The sequence below is a fragment of the Borostomias antarcticus genome, assembly GCF_949987555.1.
Source record: "Borostomias antarcticus genome assembly, chromosome: 18".
In the NCBI taxonomy this organism is placed as follows: domain Eukaryota; kingdom Metazoa; phylum Chordata; class Actinopteri; order Stomiiformes; family Stomiidae; genus Borostomias; species Borostomias antarcticus.
The window spans coordinates 16,500,376-16,519,385 of record NC_140251.1 but is presented as its reverse complement, the minus strand read 5'-3'; the positions used below and the strand labels follow the sequence as shown (position 1 = coordinate 16,519,385).

The window sequence follows — 19,010 nt, the reverse complement described above, 5'->3', positions numbered from 1 at the left end:
TGGCCTGAACTAATGGACAGGCCAGTTTATCTAGCCTGTTCACATTCTGATTACAGTACATTCAATCAGGGTTATGTAATGTACAGTACATTACATTACAGTACATTACAGTACATCCATTGTACAGGCACAGGGGATTAAACCTTCTGTCTCTTCAACCTTGCAGCACACAAGAAGAACACACGAATGTCACTTAACAGTAATAGTATAAGATAAATACTGTAGTAATAAAAACACAACTTATGCTGTACTGTTACTGTTCAGTAATACATGTAGTACTCAGTACTGTACAGACAGATTGGGAGGTAGGCCTACTGGGGGAGAGTGGTTTAAACCAAGCTGTCTGAAGTCAGCTACCTACAGGGAGAGACCTACAGTAGCCTAGGCTAAAGGTTGTCTGCACATCATCCCAGGGACAGAATGGTCTGTTGCCTGTGGTGTAGACCATGGGTTCCCAAACTCCATCAATGTGGGCCTCCCCTCTGAAAACAGTGACACACCCGCGCCCCCCCAACCCCCCAAATTTGTCCATTATGCAAGGCAGCGTTAGCTAGCCCATAACGTTACACAGCTAAGTTAGCTCGGTGGCACCTGTTGCTAGTTAACGTTATGACGTTTTCGCACAATACATTCATGCCTGCGGGGGGAGGCTCTCTCTGCAGTATCCACAAATTTAGTATACATCTCTCCCGTTATTTATTTCGATTTTCTGACCTTTAAAATCATGTTTAATTCATAAAAAACATTTCAAAAATACATTTCAATTTTTTTTCTTTTTTTTCTAACCATCCCTCCGCGCCTCCCCTGAATTTCTTTGGGGCCCCCCAGGGGAGGCCCGCCTGACAGTTTGGGAATGCATGGTGTAGACGGTCTGTAGCCTACATGGGGCTGGGATGGGATAGTTCAGACCTGTTTTAACCGGACAAGCCACTGGCAGAGTATTGGGTTAGAGCAGGAGCAGGATGTCAGACTGACGATAATGAAACAACAATAAAATCAAGATCCTAGTTGGGAATAGGCAGGGCTCCATATAAATAAGCAGATTCCGTCAGGCCTACAGTACATTAGTAGTCATCGGTTGTCCTTTTGTGTGTTGCCTCTGGCTCCTTGTTTACTGTACCGCTCCTCATCACTGACACAAGTCACGCACCGTCCATCGTAGCGCTGAGGCATCCTAGAGACTGGACTGAAACATGGACTCTGACACAGACGGGTTGTTCTGGCTGATTTCCGGCTTTCATGAGGGACCAGATTTAGGCTTCCTCAGAACATAATAGCTGAAGAGACGACAGGCTAAAGAGCTTCTGTCAGATCCGCTACATATCCCACTGGATTAGCTAGATGCAAACTAGGCCGTTATTTTCGTCTGCACCATGCCAAAGACATATATACAGTACATTCTCCATTTGATGTCTGCGGTGATCTACTGTGCACCACTGTGAGACAGACAGACAGACAATACGTCCCTCTGTGGCTGAGTCATTGTGTTCTGTCAGTAAAAAGTCGCCCCCCATTCCCTCAATGTTTTGGTCTTCCAGCCTAACTACAGTAGACCTAGTTATGAGTGCGCATACTGTGAGAATAATGGTTTATTCCTGGCCCCTCTTGTCAGACATGTCCCTCTCTCTCCCGCTCCTCTGTGCTGGAGGATGCAGCCCTGCCGCTGATAAACAAACACCAGAGACCTTCAACGTTGCAGCCTCCAGTGTTTGAATGGCTGTTTGTCTCTGTCTGACTCTCACTGTCTGAGTGGCTGTTTGTCTCTGTACCCTCTCACTGTCTGAGAATGAGTCTGTCTGTCTCACTTTCTGTTGTGTCTCTTAGTATGTCTGACTGTTTGTATGTGTCTATCTGTCTAACCCTGTCTGGCCCTGTCTGTCTGCATGTCTAAATGTACAGTACGTCTGTCTCTCTGTCTAAATGTCTGTCTGAATGGCCGGCTAGAAGGACGTTGATTTCATGAAGCGGCCTGCAGATCCCGACTGCTTATCAGAAATCATCGGCTAAATCAGAAACACTGAATCCCAGCCCTCCCTGGTTTAGTCTCTGGAAAGAGCAGCGTCTTTGAGAATATCTTAACCTTTACGTCAGTCCCTTGAAATGTCACAGTGGAGTGGTTTGTATCGGAAGACAAAAGTGACATTTTATTCATGACTGCGGAGTGCAAAATTGGCTTGGGCTTTAAGGCTCCCGTAGTAAAGAGCAAAGTGGTATTTCCCCAGAAAAGAGCAAAGAGGAGAACCGTTCTCTGCATCAGTCCCCAACTGTCCGATGAACAGGATGGCTGGGATTGACCCAAGATCATGTACCCAATTGATTTGGCTTATCAGACTGATGCTGTTAGGCTACTGATCAGATGCACCAATCACCCATTTCTCAGTATTGTGAAGTAGCTGATTTGGGATTTTTTTTGGTGTGTGTGTGTGATGAGTTATTTCCATATAAAAACACAACGATATGCATCGGCGAGATGAAAAATTGTCTCAGGGTAAAGAAACAACAACAAAAAAACATTATATACAAGCAAACTCTAAACATACAGTAGGGGGTAGGGATGTTAATTGCTGATAAGAATTTACTCGAGTAAGATTTGGTTACTCGATTAATTGCTTGTTAATGGAACATAAACATTTTTTGGGGGGAACGAACGTTATCGTTGCGTGAAATGTAATCAAGATTTAAGGTCTGACTGCACATGAGGGCGCCACGCCACGTAGTGAAGGCTAATTGGGATGCCGGGAAATTTCAACGACACAGCAGAAGAAGACAAAAAAATGAAGCGAGCAAAGCGCAGGACGTTCTTAGCAATGAATCGACTATCGTTTGTTAAGGTTAACAGTTATCGATTAATGAAATTCCTTGAAATTTGCAACCCTAATAGGGGGCCTTGGTATAGAGAGAGAGTGGGGGTGGGGGTTTGGGGTTGACATATACACTACAGTATATGGACTATATTGGGACACCTACACATTTTATCTACAGGAGCTTTTATGACATACCATTTTTAATTCATAGGCATCAATATGGTGTCCCGCCCCCCCCTGCAGCTGTAACAGGCTGGCCAAACATCAGCGTCCTGACAGCAGGCTGACCTCACAGTGTCTGACTTCACTAATGCTCTTCTGGATGAATGGGCAAAAATCCCACGGACACGCTCCAAAATCTTGTAGAAAGCCTTCCCAGAAGAGTGGAAGCTGTTATAGCTGCAATGGGGGGACCAACTCCATATTAATCCTTATGAATTTAGAATGGGAGGTCATAAAAGCTCCTATTGGTGTAATGCATAGTAGGTGTCCCAATACCTTTGTCCATATATAGTGTGTGTATATATAGTGTGTGTATATACATGTATATATGCTGTTATTTTCCCTATACCTGTAGTTCCAATTTGTAATCTTTGTATAGCACTTTTCTGGGTAAATGCATTTTGTGTTTTTTGAATAAAATAAAATTTTTCCAGCCATATTCATCATTCAGGTTTTGTTAAAAATACTGTTAGAATATTGTTTAATTTTGATATTGTGAACCCAATATCGTGTATCGTATTGTGAGATCATCACATCCCTAGTTTCTAGTCATGTCTGACTTACCCCTGCTCTGTGGGTAGGTGTTGCTGACTTAGGGACCTGTGTGTGTGCGCGTATGTGTATATTTTGTGTGTGTGTGTGCGTGTGTGTGTGTGTGTGTGTGTGTGTGTGTGTGTGTGTGTGAGTGTGAGTGTGTGCATGTGCATGTGTTCTGTCCCGAATATTATTGTAAACTTTGCTCCAGCAAATCCGGGCCCCCAATGTTTAGAGTTTGTTTTTGGATTGGCTGAGAGTCTCGGGATAATGTTTACATTTTAATGCACAATAAATAAGCTCTGTTTCCCAGTACAAAACATGTCAAGTGCTTTATCTGAGAACAGAAGCAGCAGAGTAGGAGCCTTGAATCCTTGAATGTGAACAGCTCGTCTGTCTTACTGTAAGCTGCGGGCTAGGCTGGATTTATCATCGAAAATAAAAACTCCCCCCCCACAAAAAAAACAGTGAAAGGAAAGGAGGTTGAGGTGCTCTGGGTGGTTGGTGTGTATGGGGTGAGAAACTGATAATGACCCACTTGCCAGGTTGAAACGCTTGCAGCAAGCTTTTAATTGCACTGCGGAGGAGATGGTTTGTGGAGGAGTGGGAGATCACGACAACTCCCGTCATCACCTCAGCTCTGCCTCGTCTGCACTCAGGGCCCTGCTAATTAAGACTGAGAGAGACGGAGAGGGAGAGAGAGAGGAAGGGAGACGGGGTGACAAAGAAGAGAGCGATCGAGAGAGATGGAGGGTGTTGAGAGAGGGGGGGTTGTTGGAGAGAGAGGGAGATTGACAGAGAGAGAAGGAGAGAGAAATCTCAACTTCCCCCAAATGAGGCTGCTGCTGCACGGAGCAATAACAGGCTGGTGACAAAAGTGGTTTGAATAATAAAAAAAAGACGATATTTCAGGAATAAAAAAAAAAGGAGTGGAACTAAATCAGTCAACATATGCCAGTGAGTGGTGCAGGGATAGAATATGTCCCACGTTTGTGATGAATGTGTGGTTTAGATGTGTGAGTTTATAGGCTGAGCCTCGTGAATTACCTCATAATTCCACTGGTGTGACCGGAATGAAGACTGCTTTTCTGTCTAAGGTTAATTTCAGGTGAATTGATGGCATACTTTTAGTTCCCCTTAAAAAATACCCCCAGATTCTCAGACTTTTAATATTTCTACCAGCCTATCAGACCTGTAATATCTCACCTAAATGGTCTCTAGATGAACTGCAGCAAACCATGTCCAGGTAGTGAGCAGCCTAGCTTAGCCTGGCCTGGCCTGGCCTGGTTTGGCCTGGCCTGGCCTGGCCTGACCTGGCCTGGCCTGGCCTGGTGTTTACACTGTATCTGATTACATGTTGTTTATCCAGCCAGTGTTACACTATCTCCTGGCTGTGAGGCTGAGGTGGTGTCAGCTGTGATCTCTTCCTCCCCGCTAACCTTGTTCACACATAGTCCCTGTGTTAATGCTGTTTGTTTTTACCCCTAGGTGTGTGTGTGTTTGTGTGTGATGGTCTTTCTGTCTGTCAGTCACTGTTCTATCGACTGGAGGAAAGGGCTTAACCTTCGTGTCTTTCCAACCTGACTGTCCCCTCTGAAATACCCGAGCGATTGATCCACAGAGCCTCATGGGTAGTTATAGTCCTCTGTTTCACCAGTCCACAGGACCACGTTTGGCTTTCTCTCGGCAAACGTGAGCTTACTGTTCAAGTAATGCTGTTTGTAAAGATGTGATGCAGACATTGCTGGAGGGCTAAGATGGTTGTTGCGAGACCCAGCCCCCTAGTCTAGCCTGATGTGCGAGCAGAGCAGAGAGAGATGAAGCGAAAGAGAGAGAGAGCAAGTCTTGTCTGTTGTGATTCATTAGAGGCCAGTCGTGGGTGAACAAAGTATCACTGACTCGCCTAAACACACATGGTTTTCTAAAAGCGTCAGAAAGAAAGTGTACAGAGCCGACCACAAACCAACCCACGGGGAATCCTGGGTAATGTAGTCAGCCCTAGGCCTAGGTCTGGAGTGAGTGATAGAACCAGGCTACGGTCATGCCAGCACCGGCCCGTTAGAGACAGAAGAGCGTAACGTTGCAGCCAGACGCAGCTGGAGAATAGAGTCCTATTAGGAGGTTATGAAGTGCTTACGAAGCACGAGGCGAGGGAAGGTGAGGATGGCGCGGGGCGTGATTTAGAAGTCTCCAGGGCTTGTTATCCCTCTTCCCCATCATGCATCAGGAGAGAGAGATACCATCAGCAGCTGCTCTTTGGAGCTCATAAGCCCTCGTTAAAAAACCTCATATCCTTTCCCCTCCTCTCCCCCTCTCCTTTCGCCTCCCCTCCCCTCCTCTACAGTTGCCACTGTAGACTACTGATATCCAGTGTCTTATGGTGTGTGTGAGCACCACATTTCCCCTTCAAAGCTCCTTCTGTTCCTCCCTCAGTCAGCCTGAGCCCCAGACTTCTATGTTTAACCAAGGATTTTATGAAGGGTTTAACCACCATGCATGCAGACATGATGATACCCTCAGTAAGTTGATTCGTTATTGTCTCTTTGTTTTACGAGAGAGTTACTTATGGACATTATACTGTACCATCCCCAGGCAGCAATAAACAGTAGGCTCTAGGCCTGGCCTCTATTGCAAAGCCGTAACATACCCAGAGAAGATCTTGCTAATAAGGAATAGCCTAAGTCTAAGCTGAATAGTGTATTAAAGAGTGCCTGCTGTGGGTGAGGGAAAGTGACTTTTTTGTTTGCTTAGTTTAGTTGGATTTATGGACTTATCGTGTGGTTTTCTCAGAGATAAAGGACTGTAATAAGAGTGTGTGTGTTAGCCTGTCCCCTAGTGCAAGTCTGTGTGTATGGTGAAGGAGCACCACAGGAACCCCGTGTGTGCTGCTTCATACAGTAGGCACCTCCAGACCTCCCCTAGGCTTCTGTCTTTGATCGGGCTGCTGCTGCTGCAGCCCTGCTCCCTGAGCCCAGCCTCCCTGCGCCTTAGCTGGGCTGAGCCAGGCATGGGGGAGCGTGGGGAGGTAGGGGGGAGCAGCCCTGCTCCCTGAGCCCAGCCTCCCTGCGCCTTAGCTGGGCTGAGCCAGGCATGGGGGAGAGTGGGGAGGTAGGGGGGGGCAGCCTTGCTCCCTGAGCCCAGCCTCCCTGCGCCTTAGCTGGGCTGAGCCAGGCATGGGGGAGAGTGGGGAGGTAGGGGGGAGCAGCCCTGCTCCCTGAGCCCAGCCTCCCTGCGCCTTAGCTGGGCTGAGCCAGGCATGGGGGAGAGTGGGGAGGTAGGGGGGAGCAGGAGGGAGGAAGGGGCAGTGGCAGGAGGGGTCGGGGTGGGAAGGCTTCAAAGAACCCCGTGCTCAGTCCTCGGGCTCCCAGGTGAATTCCGATGGAGGAGCCAGCAGCTGATGAGGCTCTGCAGGGGAAAGGCTCCTCCCCGTCCTCCTTCTCTCCTCTTCTCCTCCTCCTCCTTCTCTCCTCCTCCTCCTCCTCTCTTCTCAGGGTCTCATGTTCAAAGGGACGGAGGTAGAGAAAGAGGGGATAGGCCTATTCTTCTAGCACTTTTGTCTTCCTCTACGCACCTTATCGAATGCTTGAGATGCACCTAGTACAAAGGCTGTATCATGGAGTCAGGTTTAATTAGGCTACTATTGCTCCCTAGTGTAACTGTTTTTGTATGGCAGCCTGGTCTGGTAGTGTTCAATAGAGATTTGTTGGTGAGTGGCCACAGTCTTTTCATAATAAGAATGTTATCAGATTCAGACTGTAGCCTTAGAACAGACACTTCTCTCACTTCAAGATATCATCTAGGTCTAGTCTGAATCTGATAAGTGTCTGAATCGGAATATTCTTCTTCTTCTTCTTCTTCTGCTTCGTATTCTTCGTATTCTTCGTATTATTATTATTATTATTATTATTATTAACAGGCCCGCACATCAAAGGTAATGTTACTGAAGATAGGAAAACAGCCTAATTTGATCCAATGTCTTTTGAATGGATTGCTGTCTTTTGATGCTGTAACAGTGTAATTTCCCCCCATCGATCAATAAAGAACCTAATACTAATAGCAATATTATAACATATTCAGATTCCTTTCACCACTTTGAAATCCATTAGATCCAAATTGCTACAGTATTAAAGAAGGTGTCAAATTGACGATTTGGACATCGAACTCGGGAAAATCCACTCGGAACCCGCTACATTGACTGAAGAAAAAAACCATACACGCACCAGTACCCAACTAGGTCCGGTGCACCACTGTATAAGCGGGCTTCGCCTGCACATCTGCTCCTAGCCGAAACTTTCAACAAGCAGACTGTGGGTTCAGCAAAGTCTACGCCCTGTGGGGCTTCGTTCCACTCATAGAACTAGGGTTACAATATGCAACTGTCATTCTATTTCGTGGAGCTCCGTCCCACAGGGCAAGCTCCTGTTGGCATAAGTGGAGCTTCACGACTGCACCATACACTCTTGCTGGACCTGTTAACAAAAAACTGGCCAGCCAGGACACAAGCCAGGGCTCCAAGGTGAGACTATACCAAAAGTTGGCCCAACCCAAGCACTGGCTCCTACCCACTGCACTCAGCTTAACTCAGCTGAGGGCAAGGAAAAGTATGTGAGGGGAGAGCCAGACCAGAAGCGGTTACACCATAACATAACCCGTCCGAGCCTCTCCTAGCCCCAAAGGGACCGGAGCTGACCGCTGCTCACCTGGCGGTCCTTTCCTAGATCATTATGTCTAATGCTGACTCCCACTGGCAGCTGTGCCCAGCACAGACAGCGCCACAGAGACAGACGAATGGACAAAAGGAGACGCTAACGACCAAGTTGCCATCGCAACAGGCCAACCGACGTGGCCACGCCCTCCTAGAGTGTGCCCGAACAGCCCCAGCCCAAGGGAGACCCGCAGTCTCGTAAGACTTGGAGATGCCCTCACAAATCCATTGGGAGAGACGCTTGGATAGCAGTTAATCCACCTTTCCCGGGTCGTGGCAAACCAACAACCGAGGGGTAGTCCAGACCGCAGCCATGCATTGAACATAACAAGTCAATGCACGCACAGGACACAATAAGTATAAGTGAGACTTTTCGTCGTTCGCATGAGGCGGAGGAATGAAGGTGCTCAGCTCCAAATCATGTGCGCTGAACACGCTCTGGACCACTTTTGGAACGAAAGATGGATCCATGCACAAAACAGCCTTGCTCCCATCACCTGTGATGAGAAAGACTGCCAGCACTCTCAGATCACTGACCCGTTTGTCCGACGTCAAAGCAAGGAGCAACGCGGTCTTGATAGAAAGCCACTTGAGGGAAACCTGCTCCATTGGTTCAAATGGCGTTCCACAGAGCACGTTCAAAACCAAAAGTAAATCCCAAGGCCTTGAGCTTTGCACACTGGGCAAGTGGGTGCACGCTGGTTATAAAACGCTTGACTAATGAATGCCCATAGACCGTATTCTTGTAAACCCCTCATGACGTGTAAATAGCGCAGGCATACACCTCAATAGTGGATGCTGCTAGACTGTCCTCATGATCTACCAGGTGTTTGAGAAATTCCAAAATCATCTCGACCGAGCAAGACTTCGGAGCAACACCTCTCACACCACACCAGCGCGTAAAAGCGGCCTACTTGCCAGAGTAGACTGTAGCAGTGGAAGCAGCCCATGCACTCTGAATAGTATTGATCACTGCCCAAGACAGTCCCCTACTAGACAATCTCCGCCGTGCAATAGCCAGGTCACCAGCGGTCGCCCCAGTATTGGAGGGACGCAAATCAAGCCCTCCGCCTGGGACAGCACATTCGGCCATTGAGGGATGAGCCACGGATCCACAGTCGTCATGGCCATCACCTCCGCATACCATCTCACCCATTGCCAGTCCGGCGCTCTCAGAACCACTGATAGGCCCTCCAACCGCACTCTGGCTAACAGCAGTAGGATTAGACCCACTTGTGGTAAAGCATGCAACAGCGCGTTCGGCCAGGGGGCATGCTCAAACACGTCCACTAATAGCAGAGGTCGGTCCTGCTGACTCAGGGAGAACCAGAGGGGACCCTTCGCATTCCCCCTTGAGTGAACAGATCCACCTTGGCCATTCTGAATCGAGCCCAGAGTTGAGCCACAATCAGAGGATGTAGGCTTCACTCGCCCAGTTGTGGCCCACCCCGGGACATCAAGGCTGCACCGATATTCAGGCGTCCGGCTATGTGCTGCTTGGAGGATGCCCCGTGGTAGATGGAGCTCCAGAGAGGCAGCCTAATCACAGCCACAGCCTCCAGGAGGGGAACATCAAGATGATGCGTGGCTCTCTCCAGCAGCTTTGGGAGTGCACTCGGTGAAGCCTCTCCCGCCTTGAAAACTGTTTAGTCATCTCTTTCTTCTTACTTCTCAGTCTTCTTGAGAGCTGATAGTTTCTAGGAGCAGATGTGGTGCACCTAGGGTTACGCGTAGGGTTATGCAACTGGCACACAACTTGAGCAACATTGATTAAAGCTAAAGGATGATCCTGCCTAAAATTAAGACTGACAGGTTTGGCAACTCCTTTGTCCCAGCAGCCATTAAATGGTTTAACAAGTGCCATTAAGCAGATAGTTTAAGGGGTAATGTGCTATTTTGGACATTTAGCCCTATTTGTGGTATGTCTACCATGCACCTGAAACTTAGAGACCATAATTTCACTCATCATTCTGGTGTTGAGCTATAGCTGCAGTTATTCTGCAGGCTCTCACTGGGCTACAATAGTCAAGTGGGTACCCATAAATTGTTGGAAAAACTATGATAAATGTGCTTTTCCGAGACAGGAAGCACAGGGTGTAATCTTACCAGTCTCTGTATGCTCTCTTGTGAAATGTATCACAATCCTAACATGTTTAGCCTGATATCAGACAGAATTCTCAACTCATTACACTCCGTTGAGAACCTCAGTCTGCCGTTTTTCACTGCCGTTGTTTTCGCGTTTGGAAATACATCGTAGTGAATGCAGCTGACGGCTAACTATGGCTCATTCACCTCCATGTATTTCCAAACGCGAAAACAACGGCAGTGAAAAACAATTCGACGAGTCTGGTAATGATGAGTTTGTCACCCCGATTGTGTATTCAGCCTGTTATTTTGACTTTCGGTTCTTGAAGTGGTATTTTTACAGTGAACTTTTTACATTGAAGTCAACGGGCACTTCCGCATCCGCACCCCAGACTGACCAATATGGCTGCCAGGTGAATAGGCGAATTGTCCTCCTCTCAAGTAATCTGAGTTCCCAGAAGCTCTCGCAACTTGCCGACGTTCGACAACAACTTGATAACGGCATTAATCCCAGCCTTGGCACTCAATGCAAATTGTTAGAACCATTTGTCGATAATATTTTACTCTGAGAGACAGCTATTTCACATAGCAGCACCAGACCAAGAATCAGCAAACTTTGGAAAATGGCAACAATGGATCATTTGGACAATGATAGTCATATCACATCCACACAGAGTTAGTGTAGCTGTTAATATACATTTTTAAAATCTAAAATAATAGTAATAATAAAATCTAAAATAACATTTATTTATTTATACACGCTGGTATCAGATTGGTACTTGGTATCGGGTAGTTCAGGGATTGGAATCGGTATCGGGAAGGAAAAAATGGTAATGGAACATTTTTTATAGCTAACAAGCCCAGTAATCAATGGCGATTTCTGAGGTAAACAAATGTGCTAATGCTACTCAGGAATGCAAGCACAAATGACAGACCATTACATCACCCCAGGCATGGACACATTTTGGCATGACAGCCCCTAGGTAGAGTTAGCCTGCTTGTTTTTAATAATATGACTCCCATCCAGAGCCAGTGTTCCTGTAGGTGGAGATGTGACAGTGAGTGGGTGGTGTTGGCTGGCTGGGATCTAACCTAGTCTAGGCTGCTCCTTTCAGCCTCCCGTGAAGATTTCTCTAAATAGAGCACAGCCGCAGCCCGTACACCAGGCATCTCTCTAGATTGTATCCTGGTGGTAGACCAATTCAATCAAGGCTAGAGGAAAGAAATACCTTAGTCTCTCAAGAAAAGGCAAGGCAGCTTTATTTATATGTCAGCCAATTTTCTTATCTTATTACTATTGATACAATATTATATATTACATTATACTGTATTTACTATAGTATTGTATTTCCAGCTGGCATGATTTGTATAGTTTTAGGGATGGGCTAATCAACTATTAGGCTGATATCCAGTGAATGTACTGTAGGCTACAGATATAGCCTAGTAGCTTATTAGTTGCATCTAGCTGGTGCAGATTGTTCACTAAGCTAACCTCTAGCAGATCTGTTTGCCCTTGGTGCAGGATGAGTAATAGCGGTGCTCTCATAAAGAGAGAAGTCAGGATGGCGTGGAGATGAACCAGTCACCGGGCCTCTCCCACTCATCCCCCACTCATCCCCAGCTGCATTAGATGTGTTAGTCAGGCAGAGAGGAGGTAGAAGAGGTTGCGGTGGGGAGGGGGGGGGGGGGGGGGGAGAGCAGAGGGAGGGAGGGAGGGAAGAGGTGGGCTGAAAGACATACAAGGCTGTCAACTCAGTGTTCGTGCTAGATTGAGGGGGGTGGAGATAATTCATAGTGTCACATCACACAGGGACGGGACAGGGACTACTTTATCACCTGGGCTGGAGCGTAGGGCCCCAGCTGTACGTTATCTGGGGAACGGAGAGATAGGAGGGAGGAGGGGCTTCATGATATTAACGACTATCTACAGCACAGTGAAGCCAATGGGCTAGATTCACCCAAAATATGATGATTTATCACCCCGGGGATGAATATGACTGAACACGTAAGACATTTATTAGCATGGTACACTAAGGACAGGGAGCTGCTACGGGTTCAACAACCTGTCTTTATCGCCCCCTCTCCTCTCCTCCTTTCTGTCCCCTACTTTCCTCTAATCTCATTCCCCCTTTCTTTCCCTCTCTTCCCTAGCCCTCCACCCTCTCCATCCCACCCACCTCCTTCTCTCTCCCCTTCAAGGTTTCATTGAATCAATCAATCAATCAATCAATCAATCAAAGCTATATTTGTACTGTATGGCGCATTTCATACCCAGAGGTAACACAATGTGCTTTACAGAGAACAAGGGAGGTGGGCATACGACCCACCCCTACATATTCCAGAGGGAAGCAAAAAACCAGTATCACCCGGGGAAAGGCCCGATTGAAAGGCTTTTCTCACCCATATTTCTTCCCTCTATGACTCACACAACCTGAGCGAGTGATGGCTGAATCGGGGTTGGGAGTCAGCCGTAAACATGCAGGAGGCTAGGAACTAGACTCGTTGTTATTCACTGCACCACACAGTCCACACAGGAACAGAAGCATTTCACATTTCCTTATTTTTCCCTCGTAATTTCAAGGTGTCCAGGAGTAAGCTTATTATGTTTTTGTTTTGTTTTTATTTTGTATTCTGTGCAGAAGAACATCTATAAAAAATCTAATTGAATTTAATGTGGTTGTTTTCACCGTCTCTCCCACTCACTCTCTTGTCGCCCTCTCCTTCTTCCCTCCCTCCCTCTCTCTCTCCCTCCCTCCATTCCTCCTCCTCTCTCTCCCAGACCTGGAGAAGGACCACCCTAAGACAGAGGCGGGGATTGTCTGGCGAGTGGGTGGCGGGCTCTTCAACATCACCAGGGGCGCGGTGGGCGCCACACTAGGAGGTGTTGCCTGGGTGGGCTGTAAGAGCTATGAACTCACCAAGACGGCCGTCACCAGCGTGCCGGCCGCCGGCGTGGGCCTGGTAAAGGGCAGCGTCTCCGTGGTAACAGGTGGTGTCGGGGCAGTGGGGTCTGCGGTGGCCAATAAAGTCACACCAAAGAAGAAGGACAAGTCTGATTAGGCCACTCAAACGCCCTCACCCACCCTCCCCCCTCCCTCCTCCCAAGACCCCGCCTACTTCCTGTTTACTATGATTACTATGTTCTCATTGGCTTGCTGTGAGTGGGAGACATCTGGTCACTAAGGGAGAGTTGAGAACGGGCTGGGGGGATTTATTATGATCTGGGAAGTGACATGAATGTTATAACTCACTGCTGAGGTACTCATGATGCCTGGAGCCTCATGTCTGCTCTGACTTATGAGGGAGAGAGGGAGGGAGGGGGGGGAGAGGGAGGGAGGGGGGAGAGGGGGAGGAATAGAGCAGATGAGAGAGGGGGGGTGGGCAGGGAGGGGGAGAAAAAGGGCGTTGCTGTAGGAGGAGAGCATTCTGTTGCTGCACAAGACAGTTTGGACCAGTTTCAGAGAAAGAGAGAGGGAGCGCTTGCTTGCTAGGTATGATGTTATTTATGAGATAAATGAACACTCACTGATTGGCTATCAACATCATCAAGAGCGCTTACACTTGTCTCAAAGAATACATTGTGTTTCCAATTCTTCAACTTTTACCATTAAAAAAGTATATTTGAGTTATCATTGGCAGGAAGAAGTGTTAATTAAAATAACACTTACAATTTATTTCAGCTGTTTGACATCAGTAAGAGGGAAACGCCATTTCCCAGTTGCCCAGTTTTTTTCAATATGTGAACCATGCTGATACAGACACAGTGAGGCCTGATTCTGAGTGGAACTCCTTTTCTACTTGTATTTTGTATTATAACGCTGGTAGGGGCTTTTCTTCCAAGCCCATTGAGATGTTGGGGCAGAGGTGTGTGTTGTTGCAGAGGTGTGTGTTGTTGCAGCAGTGTGTGTTGTTGCAGAGGTGTGTGTGGTTGCAGAGGTGTGTGTTGTTGCATAGGTGTGTGTGGTTGCAAGTCCTGGACAGTTCTCTTCTTTTTGTAAACATTCATTACTGTATGTTGAATCATCCAAAGTCGGAGCCTGAGCTGTTGAAAAAAAGAAATACTGTCTCACCACCAAGCAATCACACACACACACACACACACACACGACCACGCCAGGTGAAGGATCTATGTTCACGTTCACATTATGGGCATCTTAACTCCAATGTACATTTACGTATGTGCCTCAACACATTAGCTAGTTTAGTACTGCTAGTTGACGCTGACATTACCAGGTCAGGAGATAGTTGAAACACACAAACACACAAAACTCTGTTTTCGGCTTTCTCTTTAACATTTCCATTGTATATTGTTTACATGACCTAGTACTGAATTACTGCCCATCAAAGTGTGAAACGTAGACATCTCTTTCATTTTGGTGAGTTTGTTTATTTTTGTTTCTTTCGTTATGACTGTCACTGTGAGTTTTTATTTTCATTTGAAATAAATATAAAGCCATCACGCTTGGCATCGTATCTCTTACCTTAATATACAGTATGTATGCATCGCATGCCTCCGGTCGTAGTTCCCAGCACACAATATCTACAATGTAATTTGTGTCATTACCAGTCCTTCCTCTATTTCATCTTTATGTTTTCCCCCTCTGTTTGTATTGCTCTGTCTACACCTTTATTCCCTCTAGTTAATGTCTTGGAGACTCTGTTACTACAAACTGGACGTTTAAGACCAAGTAGATTTTGTCTATTATAGAACTATTTTTGCAAAACTGATGCTGTATTCTATAAATAAAGCTACTCTGTATTTTAATGTGTTGTATTTCTTCCCCAGAGTGCGCCAGTGCTGTTCATGCAGTGACCTTGAAGTCTGCAGTGGTCACGTACGCATACACTTTGATTCAATATGAAAACTAAATTAGCTGTGATAGAGAGCATGTGGTACAATACATCTTGCCTCTGTCGAGCGAAACATTAAAGCTGGGACTACTCTTTACAATCTCTGAATGTCTCATGGTCCGGGGCCAATTAAAAACAAAATAGCTCAAGGTTTATGATTTTATGCTCAAAAACAAGAGAAATTGTAATGTTCTATTTAATATCCTGAAAACCTGCCAATTTAAAGATTAGGTTTTCACCCGACAGCGACGTAGGATTGGTTCCTCATGAATCCACACCATTCAGTGATTGTTTGACCAGGAGGCAGTGTAGAAACCTTCCCAGACTGCAGGTCTGACTGGATCCCAGCCTGTGTGACCAGTAGAGGGACTGACACATCGGGGACACGCCTCCGGTCTCTCGGCTGGGTAGTTTGGTGCCACGGCACACGTGAGAGAGATAATTTGGCGCGGCGTGAGCCACTCTCCATGCATGGCTGATAGGGGGCCTGATTGTGTGTACGGGTGTGTGTGTGTACGTGTGTGTACGTGTGTGCGTGTGTTTGTGTTAGTGCATGCATGTGTGTTGGTGGGTGCTTCTGTGTGTGTGTGTAGGTGAGTGAGATTGTGTGTGCTCATGTGCGCGTGTCAGTGAACAGATTAGAAGGCATGACTGCAGCTGAAATCAACCGAAGCGCCGGATAGGAAAAGTCTATTATTTTCACACCTATGGAGAGCCTGAACACACACCAGCAGCTCTGCTATCTGTGTCCTAGCTACTCCCCTGGACCACACCCAGGCATGGAGTGATACCAACTCTAGCGGAGAAAATGGATGTAGATTCAAAATTCAAAATCACTGAATAATGAATAATACACAAGAGTTGCTTGATATTGGTTTTTCCGTTTCACAAAATGCCCTCTACTGAATAAATAAAGCTGGCTCAGAGCTAAATACTGATTGATAATATATACATCTATTTCTAATCATGAGAACGGTAACTGTTCAGCATTGCTGCTTAGTCATCCGCAGGAGTGACTGTGTAGTGATTTGACTAGGGGGTTGTTGGCACGGAGAACCAAATAATCTGAATTTAGAGACATTTCTAAGAATGGATGAAATCCTGAGGGAGTTTACTAATCAGTTTTACCATATGGGCTCGGCACAAAAAGCACAACAAATCAAACTAGTTTTGGCATGAGGAGTACAAGGAGGACATGGAGAATAATCTCTCCAAAATTGAGAGAAATGGATCCTGACTACCTTTAGTTTGCCTGAATAATCCTTCTCAGTCAGTTTAATAGTTCAGCATTATGTATTCCACATTATTGAGTTCTAAACTGACACAGGTTTTGTTTTTTTCGTCTGGGTTTGAGCTGGCTCTGTATCTGGGAGCCTGGTGCGTGACAAATACTCTCATCACCTGGAATGAGAGTATGAATTAGAAGCCATAGAAGAGGTCAGCTTTGTGGATAGATAGCCTCAAACCCTCGCTAAAAAATAGCACATTTCTGCCACCTCTGTGACATGTACACACCCAGGGACTTATTTGATTAAAGAGTGATATAAAAATAATCAGCACCTGATGATATGTCATCTACTGGCTAGTTCAAAAAGGATAGCCTGAGACCTCATACCTACCTAACACTGGCTGCACAGCAAATGTCAGTGATAAGACAAGACAATAAATAAGATGATAGATAGATAGATAGATAGATAGATAGATAGATAGATAGATAGATAGATAGATAGATAGATAGATAGATAGATAGATAGATGGATGGATGGATGGATGACGGTAAACAGTCTGGGGTTGGACTTGACAGGGCTACACAAGGACTGAGGTGGACTGCAACATTCACATCTTTTATTGCACAGTTTTCTATCATACATCTGAGCATCTCAGTCTGGTATCATCCTTTATGGGTACATTTAGCAACAACGTCAGGTCAGTGTACTTAATGTACAAGATATCAACATTCACATTTGTCAATGCAACAGCCAGCATTCAGGAGATGTACAGTAACTAGGATGGTGCTTTTTAGGATAGCTTTGATCATGTCAATTAAGTTAACGTTACCATCTCATTTTCTTAATCACTAAACATCGGTAGATACTGAAGGTTCTAAACAGCATTCCTATGAATGGTTGTTGTGCTCATATGGAAGTCGTTCAGTAGTCAAGGTTACTACCACAGGACCACCCGCAAGGTTCAGGAAGTTTAGTGCAAATTCCGAAAGAAGGAAATTAAGGCAACAATATAAATATATCAAAAATAGTTGTGCGATAAAGTTGATCGATTCGATTAGACAAGACCATTGCTACAAAAACGGTAGAAAAGTTTTCTCCTCAATGAGAGAGAGGGACATGTTCTTCAGTTCGTCGGAGGAGTTGACAGTCTTATAGCCCAGCTCCTGCAGGATGTGCTGACACACAGTTTGGGTGTAATCAACCATGTCATAAGACAGCTTCAGCCGCCAGTTCTCAGCGTTGGCAGCGGAGTCCCTCACAGTGCCATATTTATGCTTGGAGGACAGGTCGCTGCTTCCCCTGGTGTTGTTCTGGATCCAGTCCACCACGTTCTTGTCCATGGGCAGACCCAGGAAGTCGTAGATCTCCCTGGTCCTCTGGAGGGGGCTCCTGGCCAGGTCCTCGTACCTCATCAGCATGTACCTCCCACGGAGCCAGCTGGGCCTGCTCAACCCGGTGGTGACGGAGCTGAGGAAGTCCTCGCACACCATAGTGAGCTGGGTCAGGTCCAGGTTGTAGGGTCTGCGACCGGTGGCCCTCCATATCCGCCACAGCCGGTATGTGTCCCTGAACGTCTCGATCCTGGAAGCCAGGATCCCGCGGGGGTCCCTGACCAGCTGGATCACCTTGAGGTTGAGCCTGGGGTCCTCCACCAGCGCTCGGAGGTCACTGACCTCCGGGATACGCACGGTCTTTATCGCCACGTGGCGTCTCTCCCGGCACGCCTCCGCCGCCAGGGTCATGTTGAGGGAGGCGCACTTCCTGACGCACTCTCCCTCGTCGGCGTTCATCTCGACGGGGCCGAGCGCATCGCACACGGGGGGAGAGCAGAGCGCCCGGCTGGCGCCGCGACGGAACAGCTTATCTGTGCTGTGATTGGCCGGTGGCGGCTTGATGTAGCTCTCCAGGAAGTAGAGGTCGCAGTCGTAGAGGCTGCGGAGGAGGTCGCGACTGGCGCCCAGCATCACCCGGCGGTCCGCGGCATTGCGGCTGTGGGAGAGGCGAGGGATGAGCGTGGTCTGGACGTGGTAGAGGGGCTCGAACAGGTAGAAGACGTCCTGGTGCTGGTTGAACAGCTGACCCACGAAGGAGGAGCCACTGCGGGTGGTGGCCAGGATGAGGACGTGGGTCTTCCTGGAGGCGTTGTAGGAGAAGGAGGAGAACTCGTCACAGCCTCGCAGGTCAGAGGCCTCTGGGCCCTGCCCCGACATGCCCAGCCCACCCTGACCCAGGCCACAGTTCAGAGGGCTGGAGACGGGACACATGTGGAAGGGCTTGGCGGTGAAGGTACGTATGGCTGTGTACTGGATGGCTATGGAGGCTAAGGCCAGCAGAATCACAGCCTTCCAAGAACATTGCATGGCTGGATAACTTCATCTAGACGATAGGAGATGGACAGATCCTGAATGAAGGAGAGAGAGAAAGAATGAGAGGGGGGATAAATACTACCACTAATCAGAACAGGGATTATTCATGTAGTAGGCTACAGAAGAGACGGAGACAGACATATAACAGTTTACTGTGTTGACCACCATAAAGACACTGTTGAATACAACAAAATAAAGACACAGTTGTCCTACA

General features: G+C 47.1%; 2 protein-coding genes across 2 annotated transcripts in view; one reads left to right on the top strand and one right to left on the bottom strand.

The window, feature by feature from the left end:
• The window catches only part of LOC311320638 (transmembrane protein 263-B), a 24,679-nt gene extending 11,061 nt beyond the window's left edge, over positions 1–13,618 (top strand). The window contains exon 3 of the mRNA XM_084452440.1: positions 13,130–13,618. Within this exon, the coding sequence (XP_084308566.1) occupies positions 13,130–13,410 (281 nt within the window). The 3' untranslated portion in view covers positions 13,411–13,618. The remainder of the gene's footprint in view (positions 1–13,129) is intronic.
• Positions 13,619–17,500: 3,882 nt separating this feature from the next.
• chst1 (carbohydrate (keratan sulfate Gal-6) sulfotransferase 1) lies at positions 17,501–18,790 on the bottom strand (the record flags this gene model as incomplete). Its single annotated transcript, XM_084452637.1, has 1 exon — positions 17,501–18,790. The coding sequence occupies one exon, from the start codon at positions 18,788–18,790 to the stop codon at positions 17,501–17,503; it is 1,290 nt and encodes a 429-aa protein (XP_084308763.1).
• Between the last annotated feature and the right edge of the window lie 220 nt (positions 18,791–19,010).